Source organism: Triticum aestivum, chromosome 2B (assembly GCF_018294505.1).
Source record: "Triticum aestivum cultivar Chinese Spring chromosome 2B, IWGSC CS RefSeq v2.1, whole genome shotgun sequence".
Taxonomy (NCBI): domain Eukaryota; kingdom Viridiplantae; phylum Streptophyta; class Magnoliopsida; order Poales; family Poaceae; genus Triticum; species Triticum aestivum.
In genome coordinates, this window is record NC_057798.1 from 121,553,117 (window position 1) to 121,573,104 (window position 19,988).

Here is a 19,988-nt window from a genome sequence, read left to right on the forward strand (position 1 = left end):
CTGATACCAATTGAAAGTGCTAGTTATCGACTAGAGGGGGGGTGAATAGGCGATTTTTATCAAAGTCTTCAAAACGTGGAAGTTTCAAAGACAAACAATAGAAATGACCTAATTGATATGCAGCAGAAGATAAACTATAACAAGCAAGCCATAGTCAAGTATGCAATAATGTGAACATACAAAGACAAATAGCGGCTAGGTAGTAAGGATCAGGATGGAAGATAGTATGAAGCCAATCAACGATAGTAGTCAAGCAATGAAGTCAAACAGATAAGACAGATAGGCAGTGACTTCACGAAGACAAATTCAAAGTAAAGGAGGGAAGGGATAGAACCAGTCACTTGTTGAAGACACAGGATTTGTTGGACCAGTTCCAGTTGCTGTGACAACTGTACGTCTGGTTAGGGAGGCTGAGATTCAACTCAGAAGACCGCGTCTTCACCTTATTCCCTTTGAGCTAAGGACACACAGTCCTCACCCAATCACTCTGGTAAGTCTTCAAGGTAGACTTCCGAACCTTCACATACTTTGTTCACCGGCAATCCACAATGACTCTTGGATGCTCAGAACGCGACGCCTAACCGGCTGGAGGATACACAATCCTCAAGTGTAATAAGTCTTCAGGTCACACAGACAGAAAGACTTCAGTGATGCCTAACACTCTTTGGCTCTGGGTGTTTGGGCTTTGTCCTTGCAAGGATTTCTCTCTCAAAGGCTTCGAGGTGGGTTGCTCTCAAAACGACAAAAGCCGTAAACTAACTCTGAGCAGCCACCAATTTATGGTGTAGGGGTGGGCTATTTATAGCCACAAGGCAACCCGACTTGATATGTTCGAAATGACCCTGGGTCATTAAGGAACCGACACGTGTTCCAACGGTCAAATTTCAAACACACACTGCAACTTTACTTGGGCTACAAGCAAAGCTGACTCATCCAGCTCTGGATAAGATTTTCTCTCATTGTCTTCGCTCGAAGACATAGGATTTGGGTTGAGCATCACTTCAGTCATTCTGACTTTGTTCACTTGGACCCCACTTAACAGTACGGAGGTTCCTATGACTCAACAAAGAAGAAAAGGAAACAACAAGACAACTCAATCTTCACGCTCCATAGTCTTCACTCAATGTCTTCTCATGTCATAGTCTTCAGTGTGAATATCTTCACACACCACCATTGTCTTCAATGTCTTCATACATTTTTAGGGGTCATCTCCGGTAGGTAAACCGAATCAATGAGGGACACTTCCTGCGTTATTCTGCAATTCTCACAAACGCATTAGTCCCTCAACCAACTTTGTCGTCAATACTCCAAAACCAACTAAGGGTGGCACCATGCACTTACAACCAACCATCTTAATGGCTCCCTGAGACGAGGCCAGCTACTGTCTCGCTCGATGCATACCAAAAATGCTACTCCCTCCGTCCCCAAATAAGTGTCTTGAGCTTAGTACAACTTTGTACTAGAGCTAGTATAAAGTTGAGACACTTATTTTGAGACGGAGGAAGTATTGTTTTCGCCATAAGCGTCGCCTGGGCCGACACAATATGCGCCTTTCGTGTAGTCGAGGAAAACTTCCGGTTGCTCCAAGCGACCAATAGATGCGGCGGAATCCCTATACACCGCGCAGGGCGACAACTGTCAACCAAACGCACACCCCTGCTCGCTCGCTACGTGTTTGAGCCGGCCTAAGTAGTGAATATCAGACTTCAAGTTTTAGCGAAGAAGACCATTTTTTTTTGTTTTTCTTTCATTCCCCCCTTTCTTTTCTTTTCTTCTTTTTTCAGATTCTTTGTTTCTTTCCTTTTCCTTTTCCTTTCTTCTTCTTTGTGATAAAAAAATCTTTGTCAAATTCAAAGTTTGGTTAAGCAGATAAAAAACCCACGAATTTTAGTAAATTTCCATCAAATTAAAAAAAATCGTGAATATTTTGAAATTTGATTTAGTTAGAGAACTTTTTTTAATAAAGCAAAACAAACGGAAGGAAAGAAAAACAGGGGGCATTTCGCCCCCGCATGGGCCGGCCCAAAAGCGTGCATGAAGAAAAAAAGGGCGCTCAATTGGCCCGGCCCAGGAGCGTGTGCTTGCGCGCGATCGGGGAGGTCTCCCCCTCCTCCTTCCCTCCCCTTTGGCGAACGGCGGCGGCTGTGGAGGGTCTAACACGAACAGGGGCCCTAAAATCTCTCCCAAAAGACCCCCAAAGCGGCCAACCCTGAGGCCGCCCGGCGACCCGAAGGCGCCTCCAATCAATCTTTCCTCCGTGCCCTAGAGCCGCCGCCGCCGTTCCCGAGTCCGCCTCCTCCACCCTTCTACCTCATCGCGTCCCCGCAATGGAGGAGGTGGCGGTGGTGGAGCCGAAACGGGAGCAGAACCTGGTGAACGTGGGGATGGACACCTGGAACCAGTCGTTCGGTGCACCCAGCAAGACCAGGTTAGTCCATATCCTCAAGAATCTCCACACCGCGGAGGTCAAAATCTACTCGGACGCGTCGAGGGAGTTCATCGAGCTATTGGACGGCGATTCTGGTGGCGGGGTGCTCCGGGACTATGTCCAGCAGTCCCCGCGGCTCGTGGAGCTGATGGAGGCATGGCGGCTGCACCGGGAGAAGCCAGGGATGGCCTACATACTCTCCCTCTTTGCCACTGTCCTGGGCAACCCCGGTGGCAAGTCGCGGCAGCATGCCTTTTCTAAAAAGTGCTTGGACGCCGTTGCTAGGACGATACTGGAGGATAAGGACAAGGTGGGGGATGTGCACCGTGAACTCAACAGCGGCGAGTTCCGGCGCCAGAATGCCGCACTGGATTTGCTTGCTGCCATTGTCAGGCGTGGTGGGGGGTTGGCGTCAGAGGTTGCCGAGAGCTTTGATTTCAAGATGGCTCTTGTCACGCAACTAGCAGGGACACAGAAGAAGAAGAGAGGGGGCAGGGATGGGAGGAATCAGAAAAAAGGTGCTAATTTTGGCTCTACAAGGCGATCACTTGTTGGGTTTGCCATGTCGTTCCTTGAGGTTGGGAACCCGAAGCTGCTAAGATGGGTCCTTCAACAGAGGGAGCTTTACTCAGGGGTGCTACGCGGGATTGGAGAAGATGATGCTGAGACCGTTGTCTATGTCCTCTCAACACTGCGGGATAATGTTTTGGTAGAGGAGTCGCTTGTCCCACCAGGGCTCCGCAGTGTCCTTTTTGGAAGTGCCACATTGGAACAGCTGAGCTTGATATCGGGGAATTTGGATCCAGGTGAAGCAGCTGACCTTGCTCATCAAGTGCTTGTCATGGTCTGCACTGATCCAAAAAATGGATTAATGCCATCCTCACATTTGAGAGGTAACGAGAAACGCTTGCTGGATCTGATGAAGAAGTTGCATTCTACTGAGAGCGTTCACCACAAGAATCTGTTGCTGGCTATTGTGAGTAAGAGGCTTTCTTTTTGCGCGGCATACATGAATGAGTTCCCTTACAATGTTGAACCACGGCCATCCCCCTCTTGGTTAGTTCTTTTAGCACATGTATATAATTAATTTTGTTTTGAGTACAGTGCACTTATTTCTGTCTGATTGCCGTTTTGCAGGTTTGCTGCCATCTCCCTAGCAGCGGATATAATATCTTCAGCACAAACTGATAGCATATTTCATAGTTTCCTGTCACATGATCTGGTATCCGTCGATGATGAACAAGTACAGGTAGTTCTGAAGTGCATCGTGCCCCATGTATGCTCCCGAGCAGTGATAAATAGGGGATTGCAGCATTCTGATGATCTTGTGAAGCATGGTTCTCTGAGGCTTGTTTTTGAGTCAGTGAACCTACTGTGCTATGTTACTGAAGCAATCAATGGCGTGGTATCAAGTGTGGGATCGACATCAGAATTCAGTAGCTCAACAAAAGGGAAAGTCAGAATGAACAGTTTCCCTGGATTAAGTTGTTCCACTGCAACAGATGCATTCTTGGTAGATAAACTTAACCAGGGAGACCAAATGCGTGTCAAGAGGTGGATATCTCTGAGAGAATACATTCAAGATGAAGTGCGCGGAGCTATTCCTGATCCACAGGTCCTTCTGAAGTTACTTTCTTCTGCCAGTCAGAAACACCAAAATTGTTCTCAGAGTAGACTTGAGAGACGTGCTCAGGTTTCTGAGCCTCCTCAAAAGAAACAGAGGTGTAATGCTAACGATGATATTATTATTGGTGGAATTGATGTTGAGTGGGCCAAAAATGTATCTGAAGAGCAGGACCAAGACTTGGCAAGCGATCCTGCTACCACTCTGTGTGAGATATGGGGCTTAGATAGGCAAGATCTGGAGATGAAAGGTGCAGAAGTGGTAGACAGTGTTTTCCACTCGAAGTTGCTTGATGTTCTCCGGCTCTATTTGGTAGGTATAGTAATATTTTATTATGCTTCCTCTATACCTTATGATGTGTATAAACTTCATCATTCAACTATCCTAGCCTCTGTCTTCGCTGTCTGTGTCTACTTTTAAGGGATGTGTTTTTCTTAGTGCAATTATAGCCTTGACATTCTAATCTAATTCTGTGCATTGATTATCTTCAATTTTTCTTTCAGAGGGTAATGCCCAGCTCATTTGATGGATCATTTGACTTCTTTAGGGTTATACCACCTAATCCGTTGGATCTATCCAAGGATGAGCAGCACTCCTTATTGTCACTTTTAGTTGAGTATTCAGGGCAACACGAGGGACATTGGGACCCAGAGAGAGTTCCAGAATCAATGCACAAGCATTTGCAACCACTGATTGACATCATGTTGCACTCACCAGTTAAGATCATCCGTGAGCAAGCGTACATTTTAGTTAAAGCTGCTCTAGCAAGTTCTGGTGCGTTTGATCAGAACTTTGCGGAGATTGATGCATGGTTGGTTTTCTTGCCTGGGTATGAAGCCAAATGGTGTGTAAGAGAGAGCCTAGGAGTTGGAGTATCTAATAAATTGTCACACATTGTGATTCCTTTCCTCTGCGATACTGTTTCATTGGTTGGGAACAATTTGTACAAATATCAAGAGCACATGCGAACGGTCATCTCTAAATCAGGCCAGCTTGAAGGTACTATTTTCTTTCGTGACATGGATGAGTGGCATTACACTTGTCTGAAATACATGTCATACTGTTTAACTTTCTTATCTACCATTAGCTGTTTTGCTTGGTCGTTAGGTTCCATTTGATCTGATATAGCGCCATATATAAATGTTATCGGTACCTGTAGGCCGCGGTGCAAAACAACATGGAAAATAGACGTCTGATTTTCAGTAAACCTTTCACGCCCCACCTAAACACAGCATAACTATCACACTTCTACATTTAAGGGCTCAAAGTCTTCCATGTGTATATCATCAGATCATGTAAAATCATCAGATTTACCAAAAGGCTGCTTGTCTTGCAGTTGCTTGTTTGTACTATGCACTATGTTGTACCAGCATCCTTTCATCATCTTATCATGTTATTATCATATTTACTTAATACTTGTCTGCTGGTCTCATGGTTGTTTTGTTTATACTATGCTGCAATCAGATCTTCTTTTCTTGGACTTCTGTACTTCATTTTGAAATTTGTGATCACTCTTTAGCACTTCCTGATCATAAATGTGTTACTTTGTTGCACCTGTCCTTTGACTTTAAGTTATGTTGTCTTCCTTTGATACTTATTATCATGTCTTCTCTTTAAACAATTCCTAATGAGATCTAGTTCATTCAGTCATTCATATTCTCACCATTTTTCTGTGTGTGGTTTGTAGTCTATTCTCCAGCTTTCAGTCCTCTGGTTATTTGTGTTCTTCAGAAATGCCTTAGGCTACTTGACTCTGAGCCTGGAGGTATGAAAGTACGTGAGAAGTCAACAATTTCATTATATGTGTGCAACACAATCTACCTTATTCTGCAGTCCCAGGTATATCATTTATGTTGCCTACAGCTCTCTTGCCTATTTACCCTAATAATTGCATGTTCAAGTGACTGATCCGATGATGATCAAACAGGTAGATGCTCAATTATTGCTTGATCTTATTGGTACTGTTCTGAATCAGAGATTTGATATTTTTTCACCGGAAGAACTACAGTCTAGGATTTATATTGCTGAATGGAGGCCATTCATGAATTTGTTGCATATCTCTAGGAGTATCTCGGACCAACAAAATTCTAGTTTGTTCACAGCTGTGGAACATTCTTCTGAACTTCATTCAAACTCTTTGTCCTCTGTGATTAGAAAGGTTCAAGAAATGTTAAGTCAGCAACACACTAATTTGCCAGATGATGTAGCGACTGCATTCTTATTTTCAATCATGTGTGCAGCTCCACAGGACATTATCGGTAGCTTTCCAGAGCTTCTTGATGTTGTGAAAACACACTTTCCTTCTCATATGCAATTCTTGTCGTCAGTTCTTTATCTGCAACATGATTACCTAGCTGAAATTGCTACTTGTTGGCCGGATATTTTCTTCTGTAGTCTCAGACAGATTGAGGGTAATCTTGATGTTGATGAGGGCAAATGTCAAAACCACTCAATTTCTGCAGAATTGACTGCATTGAGTACATTCCTAAATGTGACTCCGTTCTGTGCACTCTTACCTTCAGTATTAAGCCTTGTGTTCTCTGGGCCAGCTAAAACTGGGGAGGCACATGCATTGCTACTTGATGCACTTGTCCGACTTATTCGAGCTAAGCTTTATGAAAGCACAATCAGTGAGGTGACATTTAATCTGAGAGTCATATTATTCTGGAGCCATCGCTTGCTATTGTCATACACTAGGAAGGGTTCAAATGTTCTTGAAGAACTTTGTCATGTATGCTCCACTCTTGTTGATAGCATATTTGAGCGCATCCGAGTTTTGACTGCTAATACTGCTGACTTGAATGCTTCAGCGGAATGTTTCCAAGATATTGTTGAATCGGTTCTCCACCATCCTACTATTGACCTGCCACGTTCCTTATCCAATTGCCCAGACTTGACAGATGAGAGTGCGGAACATGTGGAAGACGCATTTACTAGTTTTTCAAAGGAAAATCTGCACCTTGTAGATGGTTTTGTTGTGAATCTTCTTAGCAAACTATATGACCTTTTACTGTTGGCTAGTAATGATGGTCAGTCCTTAGAGTCGCTGTTTGCTTCCCCAAAGGTCATGCTAGAAAAAATACTGCTGTTGTTCAAGGATAAATTTGAAGTCTGCATGGACAATGGAAACTTTGGACTGCTTTTGCCAAATTTCTACATGGTTCGGGCATTGAAAAAATTCATGTCCCCTGTCAGACTTCTAGAACTTGTAAATTGGATGTTCTCAGAGTTAGAAAGTCGTGGGTCGAGTTGTTCAGCTGCATTTGCCCCTGCTGCTTTTGTATGTCTATCTGTTGCTGATATTGCCATGGAATTACTGTATGATTATCTAGAACAAACTGATCAGAGATCAGAATCCTGTCAATTATGGGGCTTGGAGATTAGAAGTTCAGATATTGCCACCATTCAGCGAGTATATCATTTCATTCTCCACTTCACTGCTAAACTGAATCTTGAATCTGCTGATGTTTGCTTGCTGAAGATGTTGATTCGTATCCATAATGCAGAAAGATCTGCAGGACAGAACACTGAATATACTGCATTCCACATGATGTTATCTACCATGGCCACCAACACTCCCCTTAGCATTCTTCATCACTGTATGTTTCCCACATCTAAGGTTAAAGCAAAAGTTTTATGGTTGCTTTTGGAAGTAAGCCCTATACACATGAACTTTTTTGGCCAGATGTTGATGAAAGTTCTAGAAGAAGACACTTCTATTCTGCAAGGCATGGATTACAATTCTGATTCTTCACGGGCTCATGAGGATAGCTCTATACTTCTGCTGCCTGCTGCTTTGTCATACATGAGGCATCACAGTGATGGCCATATGCAGTGTGCTGAATTCCTTGAGCCACTTGCAAACTTTTACTGTGAAATGCTATTAGGTGATAATGGGTTTCCATGTTGGAAAAGTTTTATTACTAGGAGCATTTTTGAGGAAAATTTTGGTGACTTTCAACATGAATCAGTTCAAGATATGATGGATTATTTCAGTGACACTCTCTTGGGGAAGTCTATTACCATGTTGCACTACTGCTTGTCTTTAAAAGAAATGCCCCGGAAGCAACGCTTGGAAATAGTTGGTTCACTTTGTCCACAATCTTCTGGCCTATTAGATTCTGATGTCAATGATATTAATCCTGACTCACACAAAGGTCATCTGAAGCTTACTAATGAATTGCTTGCAAAGATATCGTTGATTAGGTTGTTGCTGTCTCCCCCAAGAAGATTGTCATCTAATGAGACAGCATCAGACAGGGAGTCCAAGAGAGTAAGCAATGCTAAGCTGAATTTCATAGGCACCTTGGTCAGAACTTTGGATCAAATACTCAGGAATTTCCTCCGATGTGATGGCTTATCCCACTCTGATAAACAACAAAGGGTCGTCCGTTCTTTGGAATATACAGTTCTCAAGAATATTATCGAACTGTCTTCAGAGATTCAAACTCATCTGAACCAATTGAAGTCAATACCTTTCCTTAACCAATTCATCAGATCATCTCTCTTGCACAGGTTCAATGATCATGTCACACTAAAAGCAATTCGATGTGTTCTTGTTGTATTATCAGAAGGGAAGTTTCCTGCTGATGAAATTCTTGAGCTCATACTGGGCCACTCCCATTTTCTGTCGTCAATAACCTGCAGTGAAGTTTCTGAATATTCAGCTGCATTTAATGCCACAGGGAGCCTTCTACAGCCAGCACCAGGCATTTTAAAATCAGCCGATTCTCTTTTCACTAAAAAAAGCGAGTTCAATATTTGCATAGCAGAAAAGAGAAAAATAGAAATTATCAGATTACTCAGGATACTGTATGATATTAAGAGTAGACAACAGAGTAATGGCCTATTGAATGAATCAAGAGAGCTAAGTTTCTTGCTTTTATCTGTTTATGGTGCAACTCTTAGCGAAACAGATCTGGAGATATTTAATCTTATGAATGAGATAGAGTCACATGAGTGCAAAACTATCGCTGAAATGGATCATCTATGGGGGAGTGCAGCTGTTAAATATAGAGAAGAACTGAAACTGGATTCTTCAATATCAGAAATCCACAAAACAGAGAACACAGAAAGTAAGAGTAGGCGAAGGGCGCTATTTCGGGAGAACATACCAATTGATTCTAAGCTCTGTGTCATGACAGTCTTGCAATTTTGCTACAAAAGGTCTTCAAGGACTTCTGTGTTCTCACTAGAACAGCTTCGTCAGGACAAATTTGATGATATTTTGAAGGTAATTTGTTGAATAGTGGTTCCAATTAGGGTTTTAGCTTCATTATTGTTCTTTTATGCTTTCGTGGTTGCACTATTTTTGTCCACCCAGCTCACATGTTACCTCATGTTCCTAAACCACTCTTAACATTGATTGACAGACAACATCTCGAAGCATCGATATGGTTCGGATTTATGATCCTATGTTTATCTTGTGTTTCTCGATTCATACTCTTCTCATGGGTTACATTGAGCCTGCTGAATTCTCTCGAGTTGGGCTGCTTGCCATTACGCTTGTTTCCATATCATCTCCTGATGAAGAATTGAGAAAGCTTGGTTATGAATCTCTAAATACATTCAAAAAATCACTCGAGGTAATGCTCTGCTATTTTTGAGATCCTGATATTTTATCAGTCGACTTGTTTATTAATTGTAAGTATCTCATCAGTTATTACCTTGCCCTGCCTGCAGTTGTTAGTTATGTTTACTTGCTTAGTTGCCAGCTATAGCATCAGTATAAAATTTGGGTTGGGTTTCCAGAACATGCATAATATAAATTTTATAATCTATAGCCGTTATACCGCTTCTAACTTTTATAAACAAAATCATGTTCTTGCATCAATATATCCATGTTCCAGTAGTACTTTACATTTTCTTGGTGCACTCGAACTGCTGTGAAAGATTATCCTTATCGACATTCTGGGAGCAATTTGATGCCCAATCTGAGTACAGAACAAATTTTGTGCCCGTAATTTAATTTGGGAAGTCCATTTTATATTATGTTGTACACCTGTGACATGTGCAGGCTTCTCAGAAAAGCAAGGAAAAATGGCAGCTCCAGCTTCTTTTGACATATCTACAGAATGGGATATCCAAACCATGGCAGAGGATACCTTCCATTATTGCTATTTTTGCCGCAGAAGCATCATTGACACTGCTGGATAGCTCGCATACCCAGTTCAACATCATAAGCAATTTTTTGATGAATTCAGCCTCTGTCGACATGCAGGTGGGTCGGTTATATTTTACTTACGCATGTGAACTATCATGAGCTATGAATATCATGTTGCGTTTATCTTTATCACTTTTTTTTGCAGAGCATTCCATTATTTCCAACATTATTGAAGAGTAGTTCTGTGCATTTCAAAGCTGATCGATTGTGGATGCTTCGCTTATTATACGCTGGGTCAAATCTAGCTGATGATGCTACGATATGCAAGAACAAAAGTGTTTTAGAGCTTGCTCTTGCCTTTTGTTCTTCAGCTATTTCAGATTCTGAATCGAAGCATTTAATCCTTCAGGTAACACTAATTTTTTATTAGCATATATTTGACTTTAGGATGTGTATGATGATGCACTAAACTTAAAAAGTTACTATGTGCGTTACGTTAAGGAGTTAGTGTGCAGCAGTACAAGGACCCTTTTATATGCTTACTATCCTGTCTTACTTCTGTACAACTGCCAAGAGCTGAAGCACGCCCTGAAATACAACTTAAGAAGTGTAACAATGTGTGATAAATAGAGTTGTCTCTAAACATCAGTATACCTTTCTGTGCCGCACTTGACATTAAGCAACATTTCATCATGCATATGTGCACTGTTATTTGATTTTTGATCCTGTCCATATTGGCATGTATTGATCTTTTTTATGTGAAATGTGCTATTTTTCTTGTCTCCTGAAATATAATAAATCAGTATTATTTCAAGTATTTATCCCACTTAGATTGATCACTTTGCATGTAGGTGCTAAAGAAGTGTGTGAAGCTGCCAGTTCTAGCTCAGCATTTAGTAAAAAATTGTGGCCTTCTGTCGTGGATATCCTCTGTTATTTCAACTCAGGACAAAGGACTGGACAACAACTCTAGTTCCAGAATAGTTGGGTTAGCATTGGAGGTAAGCGACTGTCTTAAACTATCTCAACTATGGTCACACCTTTCTTAGAAGCAACAATTCAGTACATGCTCTTCCATTTTTCTTGTGAATCTTGACAAACTCGTAATCCATCAATTATATCACGGGATTTCTGTTTGTGAACATGAGTGTCATTTATAAACAGCAGTTTTTTGCTGCACCAATTGTTAGGTGCAGCTCTTTGTATTAAATACAACTGATATATTTGTCATTAGACACTGTTAGTTTGACCCCTTCGGCTCCAGCACCAGAACCTCGCTATGCCTAGTAGCGTTATGATTCTGGGTTCATATGCTGGAAAGGATTACCGGATAGAAAAATACTTCCTGGAAAATCAGTGAGAGAATAGCCTGACAACCCCCAGAGTCCTCTATGTGTGCATCTCACTCTCATGCCCATCAACATGGGATTCGGGGTCCATCCTTCCCTCCACATTCCGAGTTGGTAGTCAGGAGCATTACGAAAACTAGCAGGCAGCAGCCTTGAACTGCCAATTGATATTTCATTTACTGTGAAAGCATCCGCTGCTGGCAATGTAATCAAAGTTGAAGCTCTTGATGCAAGCGTCAAAACGAGTTGCGGCAAGTGCCACTCAAGGTCCTATGTTATGTGGGCCATAACCTTCCAGTGGAGGGCAGGGCCAGCCGAGTCAAGCTGGGGCAAGTGGCTGGGAAGTCGACCTTGCGTAGGATTGGTGCCTGCAGGAAGTCCTTCAGTCGTACCATATTAGGGTGGTGACTAATTGGTGAAAGGTCCTATTGAATAGGTTTCATATTCATAGCTGGGCAGGTTTGCGTTTATAGTCGAAGTTAAACTCTCCTAAGTTGGGCAAGTGGCCGGGAAGTCGACCTTGCGTAGGATTGGTGCCTGCAGGAAGTCCTTCAGTCGTACCATATTAGTGTGGTGACTAATTGGTAAAAGGTCCTATTGAATAGGTTTCATATTCATAGCTGGACAGGTTTGCGTTTACAGTCGAAGTTAAACTCTCCTAAGTTGGACTAGTCTGTCCTAGAAAATCAAGCAGTCAATACACTTCAGTTCCGTAATCTCTAGCCCTTGACCCCCACTACACTCTGCCTAATCATGTGGTCCGACGGTGCTACAATCCATGCAAGCACCTGCAGGGCAGGGCTGTTGCGAGATTCTTTCGTCTTTCACAGTCCATGAGAAGAGCAGATCGACAGTGGAGCGATACGGTGACAGGAATACTGAGCAAGAGGAGTCCGCTGCCTTCCTCATATCAAGAGAGGGCCTATTAGTAAGGTTGGCCTAGAGTTTGCACCTGTGGAGGTTGGGGTGTAGGGTGCCAGCACTGCCGGGTTCCTTGCTGCGCTGATGGACCCCATAATCCCAATCCCACACATGGGAGTTGACGTCTATGTGAGACAGTGAGAGTGACTAGGGATCGATTAGTGGATCGATTAGTGGATGCCAATCTTTCCTGGTTGTGCGAGGATAGCTGGGCGGATTATGGCAGATTGTTAGGCTTGAGGTTTGGGGATAAAAGATTGAGTAGAACACAAGGTTGAATGAGCACATGGTAGTGTGTGAGTGAAGAGGGAGAGGAAGATTTAAAGGGCAAAAGTGTCGTCTCATACACCTGTTATTGAATTAGTTTTATAGTTTGGTGGCTGAATATGGTACTGGCCATGATGTTTCTTTACGTTAAATACTGTTGCAAACTGATATAGTCCCTCTATATGGATATATAGAGCCTAGTACATGTTTTGAGATTTACTTTGACCATCCATAAGAGCAATAATATATGCGATGTATCCCACAAAAAGTACACCCTTGAATTCATATTTTTAAGGAGTTTTCAATCCCACAAAAAGTACACTGTTGAATTCATATTTGTAAGAAGCTTTCAATGGTATAATTTTTACAGCATGCATCTCATATAATATTGATCTTATCAATGGCCAAAGTAAATCTCGAGATACAAATTAGGCCCTACATATCCGGATGGAGGGAATAGTTTTTTAGGGTCAAGAATCTGTTGTTTAAAGAGATAAGTGCACATTACACCCTGAATTATGGCAGGAGTTCGCCCTGAACTCCAAAACCAGCAAGAAGGCACCCCTCAACTATCAAAACTAGTCGCATACTATTGGCACATACATATTGTCATAGCTTCCCCAACATGCTTTGAACTACCAAGGATTACTTTGCTAGCTATGACACACTGTATGCTATTTTTGTAACAGGCTTAAATTGCACCGAGTACGATCCTTCGTGAATGACCAGCTTTGGCACATGGTTTTCTTGTTTATGGTTTTGAGAACTAACATTCTCTATGTTCTATGAAATATACACTTTACAATAGTTTTATGAAAGCTACCCTCTCGTTGTCTCTAATTTTTGTGTGCTTTGTTCAGGTACTCAATGCTGTGATCTTATCAAGATTCATCACGGAATGGCTCCAAGAAACTGCACTTGAGCAACTATCAGAAATATCTAAATGTCTGTATCTGCTAGTTGAAGATGGAAAATTATTGAAAGGGGATATCACCATGTTGAGTTCAATTCTAAATGTTATTGCATCTACAATGAGGTTGTCTATGAAAAGGAAGATATACCAACCGCATTTTACCTTGTCCCTCCATGGCATATTTAAGTTGTGCCAAGCTATTGATGGCAATTCAAGAAGTATCGAACTTAAGCCATCAATGGAGCTTGGTACTGATGTCGTCCTTATGAACGGTCCTCTGCCAATTTTTTCTGAAATGGTACTTTTTTGTGCCCCTGAATTCATTTAATGAGCGCTTGACATTATTGCTTTAGTATTGTGATCAGAATGTGAACCTAAATGTTCAAAATTATTGCTTCTGTATTGCGATCGTATCTAGATCTTCATAATCATTTTCTGCTTTTGTTTGCCAATGACAGGATAAGTCAAGAACTGTGATGGTTGTTTCCTGGGTAACTTCCAATATCTTCTGGTTGTGTAAACAAAAGTCTGCAGCGGAAATGTCATGTGAAGAGCCACTAAACAATGAGTGTCTACTATCAAAGATATTGCGTTGGTTAGTGGCTTCTGTAATCCTTGGCAGAATCTCCCGCATCTCTCCTGAAAAGAGGGGAGGTCTTGCCACGAGCACAAATAGTCCCGGAACTCTTCAGTCTTTCTTGAACCATTCATCTGAAACCGTTGAAATGGTGGATAGTCACGTTGCAGATGAGGCGCTGGTTGCCATTATACTTTACCTACAAGGTCACGTGAAAAAGAAGAGTGATACTTTGCCGTCGGTTGTGACGGCTCTTAGCTTGTTACTTCTTGACAGATGCAGCGAACAAGGTACGCTTGGATCTGTTGTGTTATGATACCAAGATGTTTCATTATACTTCCAAAGTATAAATGTTGAGTCTGTCTCCAGGTTAATTGCTTATAAGAGTGCGCTAACTATTTTCCAACCTTTGTGAATCAGTTTTGGCTGATAGCCGCGGACAAATCGAAACGCTTTGCTCGAAGATACATTGCCCCGCCGAATCTAATCCCGCATGGAGATGGTATGTGTAGCATTCTTATTATCTGCATATGTTTTTTGTGACGATGAGCAGGTGATTTAATGGTCTTTTTATTCTCTCAGGCATTATTATCAACCTTGGAGAGACCCTGCCTTGCAGCACACTGCGACAGAGCGCATGGAAGTAGAGCAGTCATGCCGAAGCCTGTTGATCATGTTTTCTAATGCCCTGAGCGCTGCTGGGTTGCCGGCAGGTATCCCGGTGTTGTCTGTTGGTGACATTGAGAAGTCTGGGCTGTTCCAGTGGGAAAGAGACTCCGTGGTTGAGCAGCCTCACGCGTAGTTCGTTGACTGATTTGCAGTTGACCAGGCTAGGTTTTTTTTTGCGGGAAGTTGACTACTGGGCTAATTGCCGGAGAAATTAGCGAGTTCATGAGGGCAATCAAACAATTTATACAGCGCGCGCATCGTTTGCATGATTTTTTTTATATTTATTTAAAGAAGTAATGGCTGGTTCAGTTGGCGATTTTGGGTTTTAGATGCACCAAACTGAACTTGTGCATGTACTGTTTGGAAGAAAAATGCTTGTGATCTGCGTTTAGATGAGATGATGAAGAAAAATGTGGTTGTTTTCAGCAATTTACTCTGCTTTGAACTTGGATTTTGATACTTGTGGTGATTACCTTTCATTTTCTGGGATTGCTTCCTGGGGTCATCTCTGTTGCCTAAGGAATTGGAGTTCTTTTTTTAATAAAAAAACACAAGAAGGGGCACGAAGAACCCAGTACTGCATCGACAAAGCGGTGGGGCAGTGCATTTTTCAGCTGGACCCAAAGAGAAAGAACACAATCGAGTCCTTGGCAGCCTCCATCCTAGGAGCCCCTTTGGTGGAGCTCAGGAACGAACCTAAAACTAATCCAGGTTCCAACACCCACCATGCAGATAATTAATGTTTATGCGAGTGTGACATGTAATGCCTTGTATATTTGTCCACCTTTGGTCCTGAAGAACCGTAGTTATGGTAGTACTCTACGCGGTCCGTCGGAGCGGCACCTCGGGCGAATAGCATACATGTTTGGATTGGATATGAGGGGTGCCGGTCAGGCCGGACGTTTGAAGCCCGTTTGAGATGTCTGTTTGGGTTAGATTTTCGTGTCTGGTCGGTGATCGGACAAGCTACTCGGGCATACGAGGAGGGTTTGAGGGGCCCAGCTGTAGATGCTCTCATCATGCTATTTACATACAACAAACCGTGGTATTGTCTCAACAACGTTTTTCTGAACATTTCGACCAAAAACACTAAAAAATATCATGTACATGAAAATTTCTTCAAAAGCATTTTACCGAACATTTCAAGTGCACGCGATAGATAAACAAAGAAGTAAAATTTAGAAGAAGGTGGTTTGCTGGCAGGTTGCAACATTGCGTTCAAGATGAAAAGTTGTGTTGTGGTTCACCAATTAGTTATCTCGTTTAGGAATTGATACAAGTTCCATCACAACAACCAGCTTAGTCCATGTGGTTCGTGTCCCCTCGTCACAGTTCTCAAGTCAAGTTTTGGTGCCACGAGTTTGGAAAGAGTCAAGTTAGTACAGCTTTTTAATAAACGGTGTTGACTTTTCTGGCACGTCAGCCCTGACAGATGGGTCATGTTTGTCATAAACGTGTTTAAATCATCTAAATTGATCATTTTTTTGAAAGTGGTGGTTTTTAGTAACAAAATTACAATTTTTTTTAGTTTTCGGTCATTTTTGAATGTGGTAGTTTAGTGGAACGACAACCCCAAATATGGTAGTTTTTCTTCGGCCAGTTGGTGGAGGAAGAGTACTCTTCTTTCTTCGCTATAGAGCGGAGAAGGTGCTCTCCCAAGTACATTGTGCACTCAAAATTCGTCCTCCACAATACACAGATCGAGCTCTCGTTTGTCCGAATGGATTCTCCACATTGATGTGGTCTTGGTGGCAAAAGGATTCGACCATAGGAGCTATGGTGCAGCGGGAAGGATCATCTGTGAATTTGCATGCATACTGTGGCCATACCCTAAATCACATGGGGCCATACCCTGGCCAGAGGACCATCCAAGGGCAAGTTCATCACCTCTCCGCCGAAGAAGCCCAAGATAACCCAGAAGTCATCATTGGTATGTTTTTCGTTAATAGCATACCTGCAATAATTTTGTTTGACTCTCGGGCCTCCCATTCTTTTATTTCGTAGAGTTTTGCTGCCCAAAACAAGTCTTCTTGTTCAATTTTGGAAAAGAGTATGATGGTACAATCCCTGGGATCGTTGCTCAAAAGCAATCTGGCATGTCGCAATTTGGAAATTGACATCAAGGGAGTCATGTTCCCGGCCTCTTTGATAGTCATCGAGTCTGCCAAGTTGGATATTATTTTGGGAATGAACTGGTTAACCAAACATCAAGTATGCATCAACTGTGCGACCAGAGAAGTCACGTTGACAAACCAGGAAGGCCAAACTACAAAATCCTTTGCTCAAAGAAGCATGCCCAAGAAAGAAATGGTCTTCGCAGCTATAGCTGGAGAATTGGATCTAATTCCTGTGGTTAGTGAGTTTCCAGACGTATTTCCTGAGGAACTACCAGGAATACCGCCAGACCGAGATCTTGAGTTTGCGATTGATCTTGTGCCCGGGACCGCACCGTTATACAAGAAGTATTACCGGATGCCTTCATCCAAATTAGTGGAATTAAAGAAACAACTTGATGAGATGCTTCAGAAAGGGTACTCCAAGCTCTTCACCATGGGGATCACCCGCAATCTTCATGGACAAGAAAGACGACAGTCTTCGAATGTGTGTGGATTACCGTCAGTTGAATGATGTCACTATCAAGAACAAATATCCGCCTCCGAGGATTGATGATTTGTTCGACTAGCTCAGTGGGGCAAAAGTATACTCCAAGATTGATTTGAGGACCGGATATCACCAGCTCAAAATCAAAAGGGAGGATATTCCTAAGACCGCGTTCACCACTTGATACGGTCTTTATGAATATATGGTCATGTCTTTCGGCCTCACCAACGCCCCTGCTTTCTTCATGCACATGATGAATAAAGTATTCATGGACTCTTTGGATAAATTCATGGTGGTCTTCATTGACGACATCCTCATATACTCGAAAGGTGAAGAAGAGCACAAGGGACATCTCAGAGCAGTCTTGCAAAGACTCCGTGACCATCAGCTATATGCGAATTTCAGCACATGTGAATTTTGGCTCAAGCAAGTCAGATTTTTTGGGGCATGTTCTTTCCACCGAAGGCATAGCCGTGGATCCAAGCAAAGTGAAGGACATGCTTGATTAGACAACACCCACAACAGTAATTGAGATCCGGAGTTTTCTTGGATTAGCCGGATATTACCGTCGATTCATTGAAGGCTTCTCTAAGATTGCCAAGCCCATGACAGAACTCCTCAAGAAGGATAAGAAGTTTGTATGGTCTAAGGACTGTGAGAAAAGCTTCAATGAGTTAAAGACCCGATTGACGTCAGCACCTGTGTTGACCCTCCCAAACATCAATCGCAACTTTGATGTATACTGTGACGCATCTAGGAGAGGTATTGGATGTGTATTCATGCAAGATGGCAAGGTTGTAGCCTATGCATCCAGACAGGTATGACCCCACGAAGGGAATTACCCAACACATGATTTGGAATTAGCCGCAGTTGTGCATTCGTTGAAAATTTGTAGGCACCGCCTCATTGGCAAAAGATGTCAGATATTTACGGACCACGAGAGTCTCAAGTATATATTCACCCAACCGGACTTGAACCTCCGACAGCGAAGATGGCTCGAATTGGTCAAGGATTATGATCTGGGAATCAACTACCATCCCGGTAAAGCCAATGTGGTTGCCATGCCCTCAATCGCAAGCCTGCCAACCTGAACGCCCTGATGGAGTCCTTGTATCCCGAACTCCAAGTAGAAATCGCTCAGCTTAACCTGGTTATTGTTGAGGCTGACCTTGCTAGTATATTGGAATTCACCCCTACACTCGAGGAAGAAATCCGTATGGTCCAGATGAAGGATGTCGTCCTGCAACACCATGTTAAGCGTGTATGCAAGAAGGCAAAACCCAGGATTTCTCGAAGGATGAGCAAGGTACTCTAAGGTTTCGAGGTCGAATTTGCGTACCTGAGCAAGCAGACCTAAGAAGGAAGATCTTGACCGAAGCACACAAATCTTCGTACTCAATTCACCCAGGAGGTACTAAGATGTACAAAGACCTTCGACAGATATTTTGGTGAGATGGAATGAAGAAGGACATTGCGTATTTTGTCGCTTGTTGCGATATATGTAACAAGGTGAAGGCGGAACATCAGAAATCCACCGGACTTCTCCAACCTTTGTCCGTTCCACAATGGAAGTGGGACGATGTCTGCATGGATTTCATCACAGGCCTACCAAAGACTCACCGAGGCAATGATGCAGTATGGGTTGTGGTGTTCATGTTGGCCAAGGTAGCTCACTTCATTCCCATCCGAACTACCTATCGAGCCGATCAACTCACACAGCTATATGTGTCCAGAATCGTCAGTTTGCATGGAGTGCCAAGAACTATCACTTCAGACCGAGGTTCTCTCTTTACCTCAGCATTCTGGTCACCTCTCCATCAAGCTTTGGGACTGCACTAAAGTACATCACCGCCTATCATCCTCAGACAGATGGGCAGACCGAGCGAGTAAATCAAATACTTGAAGATATGCTCCGAGCATGTGCTTTGGCTCAAGGACCCAAGTGGGAAGATTGTCTGCCTTATGCTGAGTTCTCCTACAACAACGGCTTCCAGACCAGCCTCAAGATGTCACCTTATGAAGCTCTGTATGTCCGTAAGTGTCGCACTCCGCTAAACTGGTCTCAAACCAGAGATAGTCGCATTTTCAGAACCGACTTAATGATGGAGGCTCAAAAGCAAGTCAAGGAGATCCGAGATAGACTGCAATTAGCCAAGTCCCGGCAAAAGAGCTACTATGATTCCGAACACTGACATATCAGTTTTGAACCCGGAGAGTATGTTTACCTCCAAGTCACACCCATGAAAGGAGTCAAGAGGTTTCAGACCCGAGGAAAACTTACGCCCAGATATATTGGTCCGTTCCCAGTTATGTCCAGAGTTGGTACAGTTGCTTATCAGTTGGAACTGCCATCGTAATTGTCAGAAGTGCACAATGTGTTCCATGTCTCATAGTTGAGAAGGTGTATCTCGCCACCCAAAAAAAGGACTGATATGGCAGAGGTAGAGCTTGCTAAGGATTTAACTTATGAGGAGAAATCGTTCCGAATATTGGATGAAACGGAAAGAGTTGCTCGCAGTAAGGTAATCAAGTTTTA

General features: G+C 42.8%; 1 protein-coding gene across 1 annotated transcript; it reads left to right on the plus strand.

The window, feature by feature from the left end:
* The first annotated feature begins 2,134 nt into the window (after nucleotides 1-2,134).
* On the plus strand, nucleotides 2,135-15,280 carry LOC123043834 (uncharacterized). Its single transcript, XM_044466425.1, has 13 exons — nucleotides 2,135-3,484; nucleotides 3,566-4,364; nucleotides 4,556-5,051; nucleotides 5,740-5,891; nucleotides 5,980-9,285; nucleotides 9,425-9,637; nucleotides 10,069-10,272; nucleotides 10,361-10,564; nucleotides 11,007-11,156; nucleotides 13,553-13,903; nucleotides 14,064-14,472; nucleotides 14,603-14,684; nucleotides 14,765-15,280. Exons 1-13 carry the CDS (start codon nucleotides 2,328-2,330, stop codon nucleotides 14,982-14,984), a joined length of 7,743 nt encoding a protein of 2,580 aa, XP_044322360.1. The 5' UTR covers nucleotides 2,135-2,327; the 3' UTR covers nucleotides 14,985-15,280.
* Nucleotides 15,281-19,988: the final 4,708 nt, after the last annotated feature.